At 34.9% G+C, this 22,083-nt stretch overlaps 1 protein-coding gene across 1 annotated transcript in view; it reads left to right on the top strand.

Moving 5' to 3' along the window:
- znf407 (zinc finger protein 407) overlaps positions 1 to 22,083 on the top strand; it is a 562,885-nt gene that overhangs the window by 44,380 nt on the left and 496,422 nt on the right. The window contains exon 3 of the mRNA XM_051935698.1: positions 9,076 to 9,190. Within this exon, the coding sequence (XP_051791658.1) occupies positions 9,076 to 9,190 (115 nt within the window). The remainder of the gene's footprint in view (positions 1 to 9,075; positions 9,191 to 22,083) is intronic.

Here is a 22,083-nt window from a genome sequence, read left to right as displayed (position 1 = left end):
CATTGCACCCCAACTGGTGCAATGAGTTGCTTCTCATTTCCTTAAACAACCATGTCGAAAGACACATCTTATTGTCGTGGAAAAGATGTTTGTCTGTTTGAGAAGTGTCAAATCATTGGCATGCATCAAGCAGAGAAAACATCTGAGGAGACTGCAGAAACTACTAAAATTGGGTTAAGAACTATCCAACGCATTATTAAAAACTGGAAGGATAGTGGGGACCCATCGTCTTCGAGGAAGAAATGTGGCCGTAAAAAAAATCCTGAATGATCGTGATTGTCGATCACTTAAACGTTTGGTGAAATCAAATCGAAGAAAAACAACAGTACAACTCAGGTCTATGTTTAATAGTGAAAGTAAGAGCATTTCCACACGCACAATGCGAAGGGAACTCAAGGGATTGGGACTGAACAGCTGTGTAGCCGTAAGAAAACCACTAATCAGTGAGGCAAACCGGAAAAAAAGGCTTCAATTTGCTAGGGAGCATAAAGATTGGACTCTGGAGCAATGGAAGAAGGTCATGTGGTCTGATTAGTCCAGATTTACCCTGTTCCAGAGTGATGGGCGCATCAGGGTAAGAAGAGAGGCAGATGAAGTGATGCACCCATCATGCCTAGTGCCCACTGTACAAGCCTGTGGGGGCAGTGCTATGATCTGGGGTTGCTGCAGTTGGTCAGGTCTAGGTTTAGCAACTGTATGTGCTCCAAGAATGAGGTCAGCTGACTACCTGAATATACTGAATGACCAGGTTATTCCATCAATGGATTTTTTCTTCCCTGATGGCACGGGCATATTCCAAGATGACAATGCCAGGATTCATCGGGCTCAAATTGTGAAAGAGTGGTTCAGGGAGCATGAGACATCATTTTCACACATGGATTGGCCACCACAGTGTCCAGACATTAACCCCATTGAGAATCTTTGGGATGTGCTGGAGAAGGCTTTGCGCAGCGGCCAGACTCTACCATCATCAATGCAAGATCTTGGTGAAAAGTTAATGCAACACAAGCATGGAACTAAATCTTGTGACATTGCAGAAGCTTATCGAAACAATGCCACAGCGAATGCGTGCCGTAATCAAAGCTAAAGGTGGTCCAACGAAATATTAGAGTGTGTGACCTTTTCTTTTGGTGGCGACTTTTTTTTTGGCCAGGCAGTGTATATTAACTGACTAATCTGGGAGAAGCTTTAAATCATTTTTCAAACAAAAACTGTGTTTCTATGTTTGGCAGATGTTCGTTTTGTGAACTTGATTTTCCATTATAGGTAATTTCTTCAGCTTTTCTTGGCTGTATTAGATTTGCAAGGCAGGAAAAACCTTGAACCAGAACATTGATATGAAATAGGGGAATTCAGTAAGCCTGTATATTGGCCAAAAAGTGTTGATATTGCCAGAATTTAAGTATGAACACAAATATCTGCTGTATATAAAAGTTTGAGTTTGCTTAGTGCTTGCATATTTTTATTTTATGTAGTAAGATAATTGCTTAGTTATACAAATAAAGTGGCTTAGGGGGAGATTTTAGACAAGAGGAGTAAGAGCAAGATAAGAGGTGCAAACACTACACGGACATCTTCCCCAAAGTTGGAGTTATCAAAACTGTTTAGAGTATCTTGTGGAGCCCAACAGCGACTCTGATAACTCTGGGGAGAAAGATGGGAATAAGGAGTCCTAGTGGATAATCGCATAACCAGCCCACATAAAGAGAACAGTAATGATAGTGGGGGAGACAGTTATTAGAGGAATTGAAACTCTGATTTGCTGTAGAGACAGAGAGACTTGTATGGTTTATCTGCCTTGTATACTGTTAGGATAAATCCCTGGGCATTTGAATAGGCTCCTGGCTGGAACAGGGGTAAATCCACTTGTTGGTTTCTGTGCTGGAATAGATGATATACTGTAGGTAAGCCTGGCAGTTTTGCAATCCAAATCAAATGTAAAGATTGAGGAGCAGAGCTGACAAAGTAGTTTTCTCTGAAGTTCTACCTGGATAAGATTATGAATATTGGAAGGCTTAACCCGTGGCTCAGATCATGGTGTAGAATGGAGGGGCATAGGTTTATAGGACATTTCAGCTAGGGAGTTAGGAGCAGGGAGTGTAGGGCATTCCAGGTTTAAAACTTTGTATAGGAACAAATAACAGTAAAAAAATAACTTCAAAATTTCTAACCCACGTCTAATAAGCAAAAATAAAATCAGCAGTGCATTAAATATGGCTAGCCTTGATGCTAGATGTATAAAGAATTAAGCAAATAAAGTTATTTATATGTAGTGATATAAGAAGCTTGGTCATATCTGAGAGATGGGGATTAACATAGGTCGATATGCATTATTTGGGAATGGCAGATAAAATCGACAAGGTGTGCGAGTTGCCATTTATGTTTATCTGTTTTAAATGACTGGTGAGCCATATCTTATAGATGATATTTGAAAAGCATTAGGAAGAGCTACCTGATACTAAGAACTGAGTTGGTTAACAGATGGGTCAATGCAAGCAGTAGTTCAATATGTGTGTTTTTCATAATACGTCGTATTAAAAAAGTAAGTTTAGTGATGGGCATTGTAGTAATGTGGGACTTTAATTACCCAAATGTTAACTGGGGTAAGTTTATAAATAAAAGAACATAAGATAAGATTTTCATGTGTATAATCAGTGACTTTTTTAACTGAGTATGCTGAAACACCAAGGAGAGCAGAAGCCTGTCTAAATGTATTATTCTGTAACAATCAGGATAGAATTTAGGGTGTAAAGGTGATCCAGCCATTAGGATCCTGTCACCACAATATAATACATTTTACTTTCTTTTGACAGTGTGGAGTTACATCTTGAAATGATTTATAAGGACAGATCTTTTGACTTTAAGAACAGTATTTTATTGCTGTTCATTTCAGTCTCCTCACGGAGATGTGCTTTGTGTACTGACACTAATATGAAAGTTATTAGAAATAATTACTTAAATTCAAATTGCCTCTGATCCAATTTATAAGTCATATTTTTTATTGTGGGGTTGATGTGATTTATATTCTTTATTGATTGCAGTTGTTGGTTATGTATTAAAGCAATTTCTCATATTTAGGAAAAACACTTCAGAAAACCAAACAAGTGTAAATGAATTCACATTTTTTATATTAATTTTGAAGGTTGAGATATTTGGTTGCTTTCTGTAACACTAGTAAGAAGAGTTTCACAGGTTTTCCATATACAGTACTTTTCATAAACACTCTCTTGCTTTTTTTTTTTCCACCAATATATCTTACTGTAGTGCCTTGAACGTCCGTCTACTTTTGCAATTTATTTTCAGTTCAGGCACTTACTAACCGATAACCTCCATTTACGTTATAACAAAATATTTGCATATTGTTTAATCTGTATGTATGTATGTTTACTTGCTTGTTTTAGCTCATAATTCCCATGAACTTAATACAGTCCAATCTGATTTATTTTCATTATACCTTACTGTACAACAGTAGTTTTTTTTTTGTTGGTACTGATAGTTTAGAAACATAATGATATAATTTGCCCATCTTGACTTTTTTGTCCTATTTTTTAGGATAGTTTTGTATAAGTTTGTAAATCTGTGCTAAATTCTGTCATTGTCTTAAAGGAAGGCTGAACGAAAGCACATTTGATGGTACAAGATGAAGCCATAATGTAGCTCAGCGTTATCTTTAGTATGTGTTTTCTACTGTCCTAATAATCCATTTTAGAGGTTTATATACAAAGAAACATGGTATCATGGCAGGTGTCCATTGGCAGGAAGACTCTGGCTTACTTCCAGAGACCAGAGACCTGTTGTTAGGATAAGTTTACTATAAAGTACTCCAGTGGCAGGAAGTGTTTGAGTGTGTTTTGCAATGGACTGCAGCTTATTCTATTGCTGCTTCCTACCCTTTGCTGCTAAGGTGTGCTCTAAGTACTTGTGCCCCCAAGAAACAACAGGTTTAGAAAAGTTTCCTGTAGCTCATTTCATGAATGCTGCTGTTGCCATTGTTCTTTTGAAAGTGATTTAAGTGCTTAGGGTAAGATATTTTTCAGGAATTAGATAAATAAGGTGTTATTTTAAACCATAGACTAACTCCCTATGTACAGTAAAACTCCACCTGCGACAGTTGCTGTGAACAGACAAGTGAACTGGAATGTATCCCTACCACAGGAAATACAGTGTGAATAATCTGGAATAAAAAGTATTATCGTTTTTTGTTTTGTTTTTGTTCTTTATTTCGCCTTATACAATTTCTTGTATTAGGAATTTGTTAGTTTTCGCATACCCCTTGGGGTCAGAGCGCAGGGTCAGCCATTGTACAGCGCCCCTGGAGCAATTACAGGTTAAGGGTCTTGCTCAAGGGCCCAGCAGAGTAGGATCTCTTTTGGCAGTGACGGGGATTCGAACCGGCAACCTTCGGGATACCAGCACAGATCCTTAGCCTCAGAGCCATCACTAGTTCCCATTTACCCTTGTTGTCCTGAAATACCTAGTTTTAAATAAAGTTTTAAAGCTTTTGCTTTCATGCTTGCACTAGTGATTCATAGACTCAATTTTTAACTATAAGAATAGGCAAAGTATTTTATAACATTCATAAAATCTGTTTAACTTAGGAGTAGCATGGTGGTGCAATGGAGTTTGCATGATCTCCCTGTGTTTATGTGTGTTTACTCAGGTTAGGTGGATTGGCAAGTCTAAATTGGCCTGTGTGTGTATGATGGACTGGCACCCATGGTTTGTTCCTACTGACAATATAATACAATACAATTTATTTTTGTATAGCCCAAAATCACACAGTGAGTGCTGCAATGGCACTTGTCCCCAATAGGCTCCAGCAACTCCCCTAACCCTGGTCAGGACTAAGTGGGTTAGACAATGACTGACTGTTTAACTTGGAACACACTTTCCAGTGGCAAATTGATGTATACCATGATTTTAAAAAAATATTTTGACAAGAAAAATAAACTTTTTCTTAAAGTGTGCATAAATCAAAATGTGCTTGTTTTGTCCAGCAGTTACGATAGCCCAGTTGATGATTTTTAATCTGTTGCTTGTCCAGTCATGTGGATGTTTTTTAGGATCATTATATGTAATGTAAGTTTGAAATCTTAAAAAGTTTAATTCACAGCTGGGAAAATTCTGGCACTAATGTGCTTTCAGCGAATGGTATGTGTCATGAACATCTAGAGCACACCAATTTTCTCAATTCTCAATATTAATTCTAACATGTTCACTTTTTCCAGCAAGTATTGTATTTTGTTGTATTGTAGTGCATTATCTTTCCATTCTTTCTGATTACTGATTACTGGATAGTTCAATCCTGCCGTGGGTTGGCACCCTGCCCGGGATTGGTTCCTGCCTTGTGCCCTGTGTTGGCTGGGATTGGCTCCAGCAGACCCCCGTGACCCTGTGTTCGGATTCAGCGGGTTGGAAAATGGATGGATGGATGGATAGTTCATGAATGCAATGTGTCTTTTAAATTATTTCTTCTTTTGTTGATGATGTGCTTTATTCTCACATTTAAATAATCTTACAAGAGGCTAATAAATCTGAATGGCTTAAGAAGCAACAGGTATATTGATTTCCGAAGTACACTGCTTACTAATAACATATGGAGAGCCAAAGGCAAATCTGAGTAATGCAGAGAGGCTAGCTGTAGATTATTTAAGAACAGTTTATATGTAAGTGTACTTTCAAATGTGTCTGGTGACTGGTATAAGTGACAAGGTTTTATTGGCTGGTGGTAATAATCTGTGCAGTTACATTTTTCTAAACTGCTAACCATGAATGATGAGCATTTCTTTTAAAATATATGGTACACTATTTTAAAAATAATATTTTGCTTTGTATTATATCTGATCTCTAAATCTGGACTTCTTCCCTCTTCTATTAGAGAATGCAATTCTAAAATGGGAGCTCAGGCGGAGATATCTGCTTTAATGTTGACATATTGACCAAAAGTTATTTTCCTTCTAACACCATCTGCACCTGCTGTTCTTACATGATTTTTTCAAAAGCTTTATTTTATTTTTAGAAAATATTCTAATGGATTTAAAAGGAACTTGTGTAGAGAAGTTTGAAATACAAGATAACCATAGCAGGGAAAGAGTGAATATTTCTGAGTCTCATTTCAAATCTAAAAATTCCATATTTCCGATTTAGATGACAGTAATAATTTAACATGACATTGCATTAATGGTTGGTTCAGTTTTACTGAACTCATTTAAGTGGAATGGAGTTTCTTAATTTGACTGATAAGATGTGATGGCTATTAGATGTAATGTCTTTCTCCTTTTGGCATTTAAATGCATAGAACAGACTGAATATAGCCATCTATGTGTTAGATATACTTTACACCTACACCTAGAAATGAAAATGGCAGAATTAAGAGATCTGGTTTCATTGTCACTGAACTGTGAAATACTCACCCATTTCTGTATCTGATAAGTAACGGTGGCCTTTCAATCTTCGTTAGAACATTAAAATTAAATGCGTCGTTTTATTTTATCTTGCAGCTAGTGAACCATGTTTGAACACATTAGTAATCCACACAATGTCTTTTATCTGTTCAGGAAAAGATTCAGAAATAACTATAGAAGTAACTTTGACATTACCTTCAGAGTGTTTGGAAATCAATCCATTTTGTTTCTGACATTACAGCAATAATAAGAACTTTACTTCAGTTTTGGTTGCTGCTGGAGATGGAGTCTATTCATGCTGCAATGTGTACAAGACTGGAACTCTCTGTAGACATGACACAGTTTTGTTGAACAAGTTCAGTGTCTGCTGATGATTAATGAATAGATAGTATACTTTTTTGATAAATCAATAATGATAGGACCAATATGGAACATTTCATCTTATAGAGCAGCTGCTGACATGATAATAGCCGATGATATGTTTAGGTTCACTCCAAGTTACTGTAGGTATTAAAGCTAAAATGTAATTATTACCCAGGTACAGTGTTGTTGTCAATGATCAATTTTGTGAACCTAATGAATATGTGAAGATGTTTATGAGAATGCATGTTTTTATTTTCTTGCAAGTACAGCTACAAATTCATTTTTATTTTAAAGGATCACTAATTTTATTATAGTTACCAGCAGCATAATGGAATATTTATTGTTCCTATAAGGGAACTCTGTTAATCAGCCAAATTTGTTTATAACCTGGCTATCTTGGTTATGTGATGAAGTCTCATTCCAGAAGAAAAAGTTCCAAACGTTGGTGGCCCATCACAGTGCAACGTCAATTATTATGACAACATTTTTTAAACTGTGGAGAGGAAGATTTAGTTTAATTAAGAAGCCTGCGTGTGAACAGAATGAGCATCCAAATTCCACAAGACAACCTGGTACTAAACTGAGTTTTGCTCCAAACCACTATGGATCGCAGTACTCCATGACTCTGTGCTACAATTACTTGCAGTAGTCTTATATTAAGAAATTTTATGTAAACACTGATATAAATCTGCAGAATCAAGCATCCATGTTAGAGAGCCCAGTGTGCCAGTTCACTTAATGCAGCAATTAGTTTCCCCTTTATTTTAAAGATGATGTGTAGACCTTATTTTTAAATCCATATTGTATGTTCAGCTGCTTGTAAATTACTGCCTTCTTTAATATGAATGCAGTCATAGAGTAATCTTAAATTCTACAAAAACCCATAAATGGATATATACAATTTCTGGTGTTGAGAGTACACAACCTCTTTTTTTATTGTTGTCCTTTCATACTGACTTGAATTCACCACTGCAGGCAGGGAGTACATCAGTTTCGAGGAGTCGAAGTTACTCTGTAATTGTGCTTATATTTTCCGTAGAAATTAAAAACCAAACACTGCAAGTGCTTACATTTTTCATATAAATTACAAAACAAACATCCATCCATCCATTATCCAACCCGCTATATCCTATCTACAGGGTCACGGGGGTCTGCTGGAGCCAATCCCAGCCAACACAGGGCGCAAGGCAGGAAACAAACCCGGGGCAGGGCTCCAGCCCACCACAGGGCACACATACACACCCACACATGCAAACTCCATGCAGGGAGGACCCGGGAAGTGAACCTGGGTCTCCTAACTGCAAGGCAGCAGTGCTACCACTGCACCATTGTGCTGCCCACAAAACCAACACTGCAAGTTTATTATAAATACAAAATCTATTATCAAACCAATATAAAATTTGCACATGTAACACTGCTATTGAAGCACCTAAAACTATTTTGGATTTGAAAAACAAATTAATGGTATGTTTTCTGTTGAAACCTAGTTATCAGTTTATGATATGGTTCCATAAAATGTTCATCAGTGAGTAAGCTTTTGAGAAATTTTAATTTCAGATTTGGTTTGGAAGACTAAATACTTAAGAGAAAAGTTTGTTTTTGTACTGTGAAAAAAACATTATTGCTTTTGTATTATTGTTTGGATTTTCGTATAAAATGCCATGAATTTAAGTTTATGTTAAAGTTTTATTTGTTTTAATATGACTAGTTTTAATATATTATTAACATTTGTGAAGGCTTTTTTCACTGTCCTGGTCTACTTTGTTAGAAACTTTCAAGTTTTATATCCATTTCTTCTAACAGATCAGCTCTAAACTTCGCAAAGATGCTTTCAGGATTTACTTCAGGCATTTTGTTAAACATTATGTACTTCATTATTCATTTTATTTCAAAGTGTCTGAATTAAATGAAGTTCTGTCTTTCTTTATTTTGTGGAAAGAAGTATTTTTATTCACCATCCTGTAACTCAAAAAAGTGGTTCTCAGTACTGTCTTTTATCCAGACTTTGAATTTTAGGGACTACTGTTTGATAATGAGAACACTTGGAAAAGCAAATTTAATGAATAAGTATAGAGATTAAGTCCGTAAAGGTGTATCGCAAAAATCCATGTCATGTTTTATTCTATTTTTTAAGTTCTATGCTTGGAAATGTTAATGGAGTCCAAAGTATTGTCAAAGTTCTCACTGTTTCTTTAATAACCTGTAAGGTGTAGGAATGCCAAACACAAGCATTGTGTTCCTCTTGCATGTATGATTTTCACAGCTCCCCAATTCCTGCACAGTAACTTGACTTTTTTTATTGTTTTAGGTTCAAAGCCTTTTAAGTGTAAACTGTGCAACTTTGCTACAGCTCAGCTGGGTGATGCTCGCAACCATGTTAAGCGGCACCTTGGAATGAGGGAATACAAGTGTCATGTGTGTGGGTAAGCAAAGAGCTTTTTTTTTTTGCCCCTCATTGCAGCAATAAAATGGAAACAGGGTCTAAATTGTAAAACTCTGTATTTCACATCCCAGGAGATCTGAAATTATACTTGCTGTTCCATTGTTATGGTAAATTTTTTAAACACAGTTATGACATTCTTCATCTGCTTCCAATCCTGCACTGAACACGAGCAATTTCATGGTCTCTAAGGTCAATCTGAACCTGTAATCTGTAAATTGACTAAATTATAGGATGTTCACTCATGTTGCCGGGAAGAACTGTAAATTTCACCTAAAGACATTAAAATATATAATTTAGTCTTTATATGGGTATTGCTTTATAAACAGTTTACTTTTTTAGCTTGCTTGAGGTCATGTGATTGGTCCCATTAGTTTGCCAAAATTAGACTTGTTCAGATAAAGTATAAAGTCTTTGCTATGTTCAGTGTGGCAAGTGATCTTGGTAGCATTATAGATATTGCTTATAGTTTCTTCCATTCATTACCTATATGCATTTCTTTTGCAGTTTGTTCATTTACTTCAGTTCATCATTGTAGCACTCTGAACAGTGGTTTGTTCAGAGTGCTGCACATATAAGACAAAGCGTACATTTTTAAAGGGACATACTGTATATTGGGAAAATTACAACGGTACAAAGCTTGTTGATGGCTTAAGGAAAAGAAATTGAAGCATTTCTAAATACCCCATAAATAAATAATTTTAAGAAAACATGATTATTAAAGCCAAAAACACAAAGTGACCTAATTCAATTCAATATCTAAATAAATAGCAGGGTCTATTTGTTCATGTTTGTCATTTTGGAGTGGCAATCTTCTTAAAGTACTGGTCAACTACTGCCCTCAGAACTGGATATTATATGCTGTATAAGGTATAATAAGATGTGTTATAACAAAAGAGGGCTTTCCTCACATTTTAGTGAGTGAAGACCAGGAGGCAGTAAGAAGGCCGCTATTAATACAGATAATCTGAATACTTCAAAAGCAATCAAGTATCTTGCATGAAACATGAGTGAGAGAGATTATGTTTTAATGGATTGAAAACACTTTCCCAGATAAGCTGCTGAGAAGGTCTATTATGAGTGCACCTTGTTATAATCTACTGGTAATAGACCTCACATAGAGGAAAGAACATAGAGAGAGAAACATCTTGTATTATCAATGAATGTCTGAAAAATCAAATATTTAAAAATTTTTAAGCTTGAAATAAAAGAAAAACGATCAAAATATCAATGTTGCTTCTTAGTATTTTCATTTTGGCTGAACAGTTGCTGTCTTTCTTTTTATTTATAGATACGTTATTACCTGTTCATGGTCATTTTGTTGTTTTTGTATTATATTAACTCATTGTCTATTAATTCCAATATTTCTGTTACACTTTGTTTTGTGAACAAGTACTTTATTCACAATAGGTGAATAATTTTATTCAGTAATGACGAATACAGTCTAAAAAATAATCCGTTAGAATTTCTTGATTAAGCTCATTTTATTTAGTGCCCAGTGTTGAATTTTCTGCATTTCTCATTACATTTTTTAATTCAGTTGCATCTGCTGGTTTCAGTTATTTCCCTTCCATATACAGTATGTTCTCTCAATTTAGCAGTTTTGGTTGTGGACATGAATCTCTTTGGGCCTGAAAGATTTTTCTAAAATATTGAAATGTATGCAAGTTCAATAAGAAATTACATAGAGATTGATAGATGAACTTCCAGGTACCTTTTAAATGAGTCAATTTTGACATAGTGCTCCAATGTGTAGTATCCTGATTGAAACCTTAAGTTATGCAATAAGGGAGTTTAATCTTCTAACCAGTACAGTAGGAGAAATTATTGCTACAAAGGTTTAAAAAATATTATTTTACATGAGCTCAGGTTCATTATTTTCACTTTCATTATTTCTTTCAGAGCAGTTTAAAAGTTGACACTTAAAGTTTGCTCCATGTAGGATTTTGCATTAACCCCTTTAGAGTGTTATGTTTTCCTTATTGTTATGTTTGAAGAGCCAAAAACATTGAATTATTTCAACAAGAAAACAGCCCTTTTCAAGTCCAGCCACACAATTCTAAATTGTATTTTGATCTGTGCCCCGACTTGGCCACTCCAAGATATCAAAATTGTTGTTTTTAAGCCATGCCTTGCTACAGAATAATTCATCTCACAAGGAGCAGATTTTTTGCAGATTGCATCAGGTCTTCCCCCAGTATTTTCCTTTATTTAGTTTCATTCTTTTGACTCTCTATTTTCACATGCCTTCCAGGGCCTGCTATAGAGGAGCATCCTCACAGCATGATGCTGCCACCAGCATATTCCACAATGGCAATGGTGTGTTTAAAATAATATGCAGTGTTTGGCTTACAAGAAACATGGTGCTTAGTCTGATGACCTAAATGATCAGTTCTGGCCCTAGACTAGATAGATAGATAGATAGATAGATAGATAGATAGATACTGTATTAATCCCAATGGGAAATTCACATTCTTCAGCAGCAGCATACTGATACAATAAATAATATTAAATTAAAAAATGATAACAATGCAGGTGAAAAACAGAAAAACAGACAATAACTATGTATAATGTTGAATGTTAACGTTTACCCCTCTGGGTGGAATTAAAGAGTCGCATAGTTTGGGGGAGAAACGATCTCCTCAATCTGTCAGTGGAGCAGGACAGTGACAGCAGTCTGTCGCTGAAGCTGCTCTTCTGTCTGGAGATGATACTATTAAGTGGATGCAGTGGATTCTCCATAATTGATAGGAGCCTGCTGAGCGCCCTTCGCTCTGCCACAGATGTTAAACTGTCCAGCTCCATGCCAACAATAGAGCTTGCCTTCCTCACCAGTTTGTCCAGGCGTGAGGCGTCCTTCTTCTTAATGCTGCCTCCCCAGCACACCACTGCGTAGAAGAGGGCGCTCGCCACAACTGTCTGATAGAACATCTGCAGCATCTTATTGCAGATGTTGAAGGACGCCAGCCTTCTAAGGTAGTATAACCGGCTCTGTCCTTTCTGGCACAGCGCATCAGTATTGGCAGTCCAGTCTAATTTATCATCCAGCTGCACTCCCAGATATTTATAGGTCTGCACCATCTGCACACAGTCACCTTTGATGATCACTGGGTCTATGAGGGGTCTGGGCCTCCTAAAATCCACCACCAGCTCTTTGGTTTTGCTGGTGTTCAGGTGTAGGTGGTTTGAGTCGCACCATTTAACAAAGTCATTGAAGTTCATTGACTAATGAACCTTCCTCCAATTGACTGTGCCTCCTATCATGCTGTATCTGAGATATCATATGTATTTGTTTTTTTTAACAGTGGCTTTCTCTTTGGCACTCTCCCATAAAGCTGCAACTGATGAAACATCTGGGCAACAGTTGTTGTATGCAGAATTTTGCCAATCTCAGCCTCTGTAGCTTGTAACACTTTCAGTGTTCTCATAGGTCTCTTGGTGGCCTCAAAACATTTGTCTTCTTCTTGCACAATCTCTCACTTTGTGGATGGCCTGTTCTAGGCAGATTTTCAGCTATGCCATGCTCTTTCCGTTTCTTAGTGACCAATTTAACTGGACTCCAAGGGATATTCAGTGACTTGGATAATGTTTTGTCACCATACCCAGACATGTGCATGTCAATAACCTTTTCACAGAGTTGATTCAAATGTTCCTTTGTTTTCATTTTCTATGTAAGGCCACAATACTGAATCACTACAGTTAGCATAATACAGGTGCCTTTCTACTGCAATGAAATTAAAACTCTTGACTGCACAGAAGTGATCTCCACTGAAATAATTCGGTGAGTTCTTTAACCAATTGCCCTTACCAGTGATGATTTAGGGGTGCCCTGTTAAAGGGGGTAAATACATGATAATCAATTAATTTGTGTTTGTAAATAATTTAGACTACTTTGCAGTGATCTGTTTTCAGTTTGACATTAAACAGTCTTTTTTAGTTGACCATTGTCACAAATGCAGAGTTTTATACACTGAAATTCAATGTTGTATCACAATAAAATATTAAAGCTTCCAAGGGAGTAAATACTCTGTATAGGCACTATATGGTATATGTCATTCCCCTTTTTTAACTAGCATTTCCTACCGAGCTATTCAAAGTGTACTCCCGTAATCCATATCCTAAATATACACTTAAAAAAGAATTTCCATTTGTTCTATTGTATGACAATTTGCTTATTGTGTTCAAGAGAGAGTTGCATTTAAATACCAGTGTAAATGGAACTTCATGCATTTAGTAGACATGCATACAGTGCAAATTATTACTTTTCTCTTTTAATTTAATAATTTGAAATTCCTTGGCTCATGTTACACTGGTCTTCACCATCAAGAAGTAATGTCATTGTGGGTTTTCTCCAAGATGTCTCAGTTTCCAAAGATTGGGATCTATAAATTAGTCCCTGTGTGAGTGATTATGGATGTGTTTTTTTTTTTTAATAGATTGATAATCTCTCTGGGTATGATTTTGACCTTATGTCTGATTCTTCTGGATATGGTTGGACTGTTTGGTATATTGTAAAAGAAAAATACTGCATAATTAAAAAAAAACGTGAACTTTCATTTAAAAGATAGTGTTTCAAGTTTAGCATGGTTGAGTTTAATATTTCAACAGTTCTGCAAAACTGTATTGTGTTTCCATTACTTCCAGAAAACTTATTACAAAGTTTAATTATTTCAAACATTTCTCCTTTAGGATTGTAACAATGGGTTTCCATTACAGTTTTTATACAAAAATTTTACTGTCAAAAAATGAATAGGACAAAAAGTGCAACACCAAAAAAAAGGCCTTGGCATTCTGTGATAATTTTATTTTTGTATGCTTTTATATTCCTAGTTTTTTCTATATTGAAAATGTTTAGTCTTTGTGATATATTCTTAGAAAGAAAAATGGTAATCCAAACAAGAATAAATTAACCACATGTTCTGCACATTTTCAGATTATGTCTGAAAAGAAGAAAAATGGCCACATCTGGTTCAATCTTCTCTGTAAAAATCAATTAATCTTTATTTGATATACCGGTAGTAACTTTCATGGTGAACACCATACCAATGCTATTTTTATTTTCATTTTTTCCATACATTTTGAACACATTCCACTAAGATGGTGTGTTCCCGGGATTCCAACTGGACAGCAAAAAAGTGTTTGTTATTTCTGAAGCTTTTACCTCTCGAACAACACTGGCTACACTTATAGCATTACTCAACATCATTTTTTCTGGTGTAGGACCAATTTATGTCTTAAATTCAGTTTCTTTAAATATTTGTCAGTGAAAATGTCTTGCATTAATATTATCATTCTAATAACTGTAGTAAGTGTTATGCCCTCAGCCATATTTTCTTTTCAATGGTTGTTTGATTGAGTAATATCTGGCAATTTTATATTTATAGTAGATATATGTCAGAAGAAAGGTTTCATAAAATTAGTGGATGGAGAAATATTTCAAATCAATAAATAATTAGCTGAAACTGGGAATAAATGATGTCATCACATCCTAACGCCTGTTCATTAACCCTTTAGACATTGAATCTGTTCATTTTTAAGGTGTTTCCTCAAGTGATTATTTAGTTTTATCATTAGACTTTTTCTACTATCCTATTTATTCAGTCAGCCAATTTTTCTTATTTAAATACAGCTGTATTTTAAACATGGTATTACATTATTTGTTTTGTTTTTTTTAAATATTTGTTGGCAATATTCTTAAAAGTACAATTAAAAATAGTGCTGAGTGCAGTGGCTACAGTCAGTATTTATTATTTTATCCATCAGTCTCCCTCATAATACTATAAATTCTTTTCATTGATAATTTTGTAATAAATGTAAAATGTTGCAGGTGGATATGTTTAAGAGCATAAATAATACTTAGAATTTCTTGTGTTCTGGAGATAATAATTAAATTTAGTACTGTGTTTGATTAATTCTCCCATACATGTTCATTTTTGTTGTTAAAGTTGTGCTGTGTTTTGTTATGTAAGGGACATAAGGTGACACTATTCCCCTTTTATACTCTTTATTATGTAGATCTTAAAAGAATGCTTCAAATACCGTAACCTTACCACACTGTCAGGTACTGTAGTTCAGCACTTCCTCCTTCTCTTTATATATGTAAGCCCAGTCAATTTGATAGAGTACCAGAACAGGCAGGACAAAAGGTTACATGTTTATTTATGTGTTATAGATAATATGCCCAAAATAATAAACAAATAAAGTAAAATGAATGTGACAAAAATAATATTGCAACCTAAGTACCAGTTTAACTTGTGTTCATGTGCATATTACCAGGTGGCTGTCTATCTTATGTTTTAGTCCTGCTTGGTATTTGCTCCTGCATGACTTTTGAGTGGAGATACGATAGCTTGTCCTTCTCCTCCATGGATGGAATATGCCAGAAAGAGCCTGAGCTTCTTTGTTACCTCTGTCTTTATCTTCCAAGGTGTACCTCCCGGACCAATATGATAAGCTGATTCCCTACTTCATATCAATCCTATTTAGCCACAACTCAGTCCTCCAATTCCACCCCAATTCTACCCTAAGCTTTCCTCCTGGAGGGATAGAGACATCATAAATTTTACTTGTCCCTTCTATTCCAGGCTTAATGTTAATGACCTTTCATCTCAGTCCACCTGAATTCCCCCAGGCTAGTTCACCAGTCAATTTCTGAGATTTTATCATTTCTAGTTTTAACCTGTAGTAAGTACAATTGGATTCTACAACAGTTTTTTTTCTAAGTACATATTTTTATAATAATATTATTATACTGTCCTCATTGCAGGCTGTAAAGGCAAGTGAGTTTTAATATTATAGTTTACTGTTCAATAAGTTTAAAACATGTTTAAGTTGTACAGTTTTAAACAGTGCAGTGGAGCAATGCTACAACTGATTTGTGTGTCTTTTGTCCACCAGTTGCTCCATCTGTTTTAAAACTTCCATAACATTTTTCATCAATATGTGGGCATTTTCTTTCATTTTATGAGCATGTGTGTAAGCGAAGTGGGGGAGATGAGAGTGACATGATTTAATAATTAAATACTCATGAAAAGTGCCTTGCGTTTTATGCTGACTTTTTGTAAGCATAAATTATGCTTAAATATTATCATTTATACTTAGTTAGGCCAGTTAATGTGTTGATTTATAGCAGTTGGATAGTTTTTAGCTTACTTTAACCATGACTCTGTAATTAGTTTACACATGGTCCTTCATTTACTCAAAGAAATAGATAAATAAAAAGTAAGCAACTAAAAAGCATCAATATTTGATTTATAGTGTCTGTTTTGTCTGACACTGTTATGCAATAAAAAACAAACGATGAACCTTTCATATCTGTCTCCATGCAATCAAGCCCATTTTGTATTAGTTCTCTCAAGCAAATTCTCTAGTGGAATGATTCCTACTAATAGTTTATGTAGTGACCTCTTCAGAATGCAATGAACAGTATCAATATGTGTCCTGGGAGCCTATAAACATAAATCTATACCCCATAAATATGTCTTAAAAGTTGTTGTCCTTGATTAAGTCACCAGATGTATCTGTATTGGTTTGTTAGAAAGTTAGCAAGAGATTCCTTTTAGAATAAATCTTTAAAAATCATATTATGCATCTCACTATTCAAATATTACGACTTTATTTGAATTGTTTATCTGTCTTTAACATTGGATGTGAATATGTAGTGTACGACAACACTGCTGTTGCAGATATTTGCACTAACTTTAAACATGGTTAACAACTTGACACTGAGAATATACCAACACCAAACAGACAGTGACCAGGTGCAGGATTCAGACCCAAGACACTAGATCCTTGAAGCAGCAGCGGTAACTACTGCACAACTATGCCATCCCTCTCTTTGAAATGAAATATAAAGTTAAATAAATAAAAATTAAACCTATACAAATAACTAATCAGAGATGTGACTGTTATTAAAAAATAAGACTGTGACATTACTTGCAATAACAGAAGCTGCATTCTATTAGCAGCCTTATTTTAAAAAATGTGTTTTTACAAAGTAGCTGTTTGTTATAAACTATAATATTTTCTAACCATACCAAGCACATCATTCACCATGCTCACCTCTGGGCTGCCATAATTGCCTGGTAACACAGCAATTTTATGACCTTGGCTCACAACAACTTATCTGAAGCTTTTTAATTGTTTTGAAAAAGAGCCCTCGCCCAAGCTTATTTGTCATGATTCTGAAGTTCTGAAATTGGAGGCTAGAGAAAGAGAGCTTTGCTATTTTTTATTTATCCTTTCTACCACAATAACTGTTAATGCCAACACAACAATAGGCTTCATAGCAATAACACCTGGCAATAATATAAAACCTAGGTCAAATCTATCATATGTGAAAATGTACTACATTAACTTAAGACTACTTCAGAAGTAATGCTTTTATGACCAAACAGTGAACTTTATGAGCTGGAATGTCAAAGGTCTCAAACATGAATTAAAGAGAAAGAAAGTATTCACTTGCTTAACAGGTTTAAATGCCAGGATACTGTTTTTTTTACAGGATACTTACAGTAAACACCAGGTTTGGTTGCAAAGGGTTTGGATTGGCAAAATATTTCACTCCAGCTATACAAAGAAAACTAGGGGTGTGGGAATCTTAATACACAGAACTATCCAATTTGTAGCATCAGATATAATATGTGATCCTGAATGGCGATATGTGATGGTGATGAGCAATGTATTTAATACTAAAGTGATTCTGATAAATACTTAGGCACGTAACGTGGATGAAAGAGATTTTATCCAAATGTATTCACATCTGTTCCTAATGTGAACACTCATAAAATTCTAATTCCTGGAGACTTTAATTGTGTTTTAAATCCAGACCTGGATAGGTCTTTAGTTACAGTGGTGATAATATCTAATACTGCAGAAAAATTCAACAGTTTGTAATGGATCAGAATTTATCAGAGGTTTTTAAATCCTAACTTTGAATTTATTCCTTTATCTCACAAGTTTATCATTGTTACTCGAAAACTGATTATTTCTTCATAGACAATATTTTTGTGCCCATTATCAAATCATGTTAAGTACAATACTATTGTTATCTCCGACCATGCCCCTCTGATCATGGAGCTTAACTTACTATGCTCTACACTCTCATCTTGTTTTTGGCCTCTTACTGCAATCCCTTGTCTTTAGATAATGAGCACTGTACACAATTCATATCCAAACAAATTGATTTTTTTCTGGAGACAAATGTATCCCTAGTGGTCTCTGCAGGAATACTCGGAAGGCATTTTTAAGAGAACAGATTATTTCATATCTTTCTTACAAAAAAAAAATTGGAAACCAAGAAGGCATCTGAGTTAATCAGCACAATTACCAGAATTGATCTAGAATACGCCAGGTCTCCAAATTAGCGCTTTATAGGAAAAGACTGATTTTACAATCAGACTTTTACCTCTTGACTGCTAAAGAAACGTAACAGCTCATCTTTAAAACATCATTTTTATGAACACGGACAGAAGGCCAGTAAGATTATAGCTCAGAAATTCCGCAAAGAGAAAGTCCTAAATGCAGTAACATCAATTACCAACACAGATGGAGATAACTTCATAGACAATAAAAGTATAACTCACAAATTTGGAGAGTACTATAAGTCCTTGCATTCCACTCAGTCTAAAGAAGATAAGACACAATGTAATGAATTCTTTGACTCATTACAGATACCACAGCTAGATACTTTTAGTGCTGTGGAACTAGATAAACCTCTGACACTCTCTGAATTAATAGACACTATAAACTCATTTCAAAGTGGGAAAGCAGCTGGCCCTGATGGCTACCCAGTGGAATTTTATAAAAAAAAAAAAAAATTAAATAAGCTAGCTTCACTATTATTAGCAACATTTATAGAAGCTAAAGACAACAAAATTCTACATCGAAATTGTCACCAAGCATTAATTTCCTTTAATCCTAAGAAAAATAAGGACTTACTACAATGTGCATCATACAGACCAATCTCACTCCTGAAAAATGACATTATGATACTCTCCAAAGTTCTAGCTAGAAGGATTGAGAAAGTGCTTCCTTCTGTAATATCACAAGACCAAACCATATTTATTAAAGGCAGACTCTTAGCTTCTAATCTTTGATGTTTGTTTAATATAATATATTCAGCCATTAAACCCCAGAGATCTGGCTATTTTTGAATGCAGAAGAAGCATTTGACATGGTTTATTGTGGATTGCGTATTCACCACATTGCACAAATATGCGTTCTGCCAAAATATATGTTCATGGATCAAACTAATCTATATTAGTCCAGAAGCCTCCGTTCATATTAACAACATTATTTCGGACTGCTTCAAACTAGGATGCAGTCCTTGACAAGGATATCTCCTATCACCATTGCTATTTGTAATTGCCATTGAGCCAATAGCTGTTTACTTTCAAAATGCATTAGAGATAAAGGGGGTTTTCAGAGAAGGACCTGAACACAAAATATCACTATATGCAGGTGATATGGTAATGTATATGTCTGACCCTGAAAATTCTGTGCCAGCAGTCCTGGACTCAAAATTAATTTGAATAAAGAGTGCTTTTTCCAGTGAACTCTTAGCACACAATTCTCGACTGGATACCTTCCCATTCAGTTCAGATATTTAGGCGTAAATATCACAAGTAAATATAAAGCTCTTTTTCAACAAAATTTTGCTCTCTGCATTGAAAAAAATAAAATTAAACAACTTGTGAATAGATGGTCCATCCTCCATCTCACATTAGCAGGGAGAATCAACACTGTTAAGATGAACATCATTCCCAAACTTCTTTTTCTATTTTAAACCATCCTTCCTTTGAAAGATTGATTAAAAACTCTTGATTAAAACTATCCAAAATGTTTCCAGGGCAAGATTCAACCTGAATTAACATAATTTTGGAACAAAAATCTTTCTTTCTCAGATATCCTTGGTGTTACAACACTCCTAACCCATTAACAGCTGTGTTTGGTGTCTTCCCAGATGGGCTTAAAATGGAGAGGGACAAACAAATGATAATTGCCTTTACCTCACTATCTTGCTGAACTGGAAGAATCCCAACCCACCACTTACCCACTTACCAGTGGGTAACTGATGTCCTATACTGTTTGAAATTGGAAAAAAATCAGATTCTCACTTTGAGGATCTGTTCAAAACTTTTTTAAAAATATGTCAGGATCTAATCAATAACATTTTAGAATAAGATTCTATATCGGGGAAAGGGATACTTTTCCTTCCTTGCTGCTTGAAAGATTTGCTTTGTTGACTGTCTCTCTTCTCTTTGTTTTGGGTGGGGTTTGAATTTTGGTTTTGTTAAGTTTGATTTGATTGTATGGATTGTTATTTGTTTTTAATTAAAATTAATAAAATAAAAAAGAAAAGGTTTAACTCTTATGGTTCCTTTTATTAACCTTTTTTCTGGTTAAGAACAAGTATATGTAAACATCCTTGGTTTTATGCTTTAGCCAGAGGTTTTCTCTGGCTTAGGTTTACATTCTTTTCCTTTGATGTTTTTTGTTTATTTTAGTTTTTGTTATATATTTATATCATTTGTATTAATATTGTTTAGGTCTTAATTAGTATCTGTGCGTAATGTATTGTTTTCTTATGTCCCTTGTGCTCAGTGGGTGTTACACTTAAGAGGGGAGGCCATCTTTTCTTAGGATTGTCTCTCCAAGCTGGAGTGTTCATGGTTTGTCCCTCTCTTGTGGCATAGGTGATGTTTTGGGGCTTTAAACAGCCTTTTCACCTTTAAAAGCCAGTTTCCCCAATTTGGGCTTGCCTAGTCAGGAGCCTGCAGGTAGCAGTTGGGAGACTGTTCTGGGTTGGCCTATTTTTATTGTTTATTTTGAAGGTTTCACACCCTTTTGGCCTTGTTTTAGATTCAGTTTAAAACACTTGTCTTTATATCCATCAAATGTAGTTTTTCTAGGATCACAGATGTCTCAAAGACTGTTCTTAGTTTTGTGTTCTGTTCAGTGTTCTGAGCTATGTAATAACTGACACTTACCATAAAAAGTAAAGTTACTAATATTTGAATAACTGAATTGCAGATACATTGTAGTCTTTGCAACTGTTGCTTTCTTTCTTGTTGCTTTAACTTTTCACACATAGTTTACACTGCTGAGTGTTGGATGAAGCACGTGCCAGCCATCCCACTCCATTTGAGAAATGGTTTTATTTTCAAGTAGCTTTATTGTCCAATCCAGCAATACATGTAACTGTTTTGTTCAGCATGTATAACTTGAAAGGTCCTTTTAGCTGTAGTTGCTTTATTTTGTAGACAGTTATAGTATACTTTTTTGAAACTGTACTTAAAATAGTCAAATATATTAAACCTTTCAGTTGCAGATTATATATATATATATATATATATGTATATATATATATATATATATATATATATATATATATATATATATATATATATATATATATATATATATATATATTACTTGTCTAGTTTTGCTTTAGTGCAGTGTAATCAATACAGTTATTTTAAATGTTTAGTGTAATGAATATCCATCCATCTTCCTTTTCTATCAGATATTTGCTAATAGTTGCAGTTTAACCTGGAAGCATCAAGCAAAAAGGCAAGAATTATAGCTAGACAGGACACCTTTAAATCACACGGTACACTGATAAACACAGTCATCCTCACTGACATTAGGCCAGTTTACTGAGGCAAATCAACTTTATATGAATATCTCAGGGGGTGGGAAGAAATCGTAGTATATGTATATGCCTAACTACAGGCAGTACTTATTATTAACCTATTAAATATTCACTTAAAGAGGAATACCACTCCAGAGTCATTTAAAAAATATATGTAATAAAAAAAAAATAAAGATAAAAGAAAATAATTTGCTAGGGTAAAAAAAAACAGAACAAATCTT

This window comes from Erpetoichthys calabaricus, chromosome 13, assembly GCF_900747795.2.
Source record: "Erpetoichthys calabaricus chromosome 13, fErpCal1.3, whole genome shotgun sequence".
Classification (NCBI taxonomy): domain Eukaryota; kingdom Metazoa; phylum Chordata; class Cladistia; order Polypteriformes; family Polypteridae; genus Erpetoichthys; species Erpetoichthys calabaricus.
The sequence above is the reverse complement of the archived record's forward strand: the minus strand, read 5'-3'. Positions and strand labels throughout refer to the sequence as shown.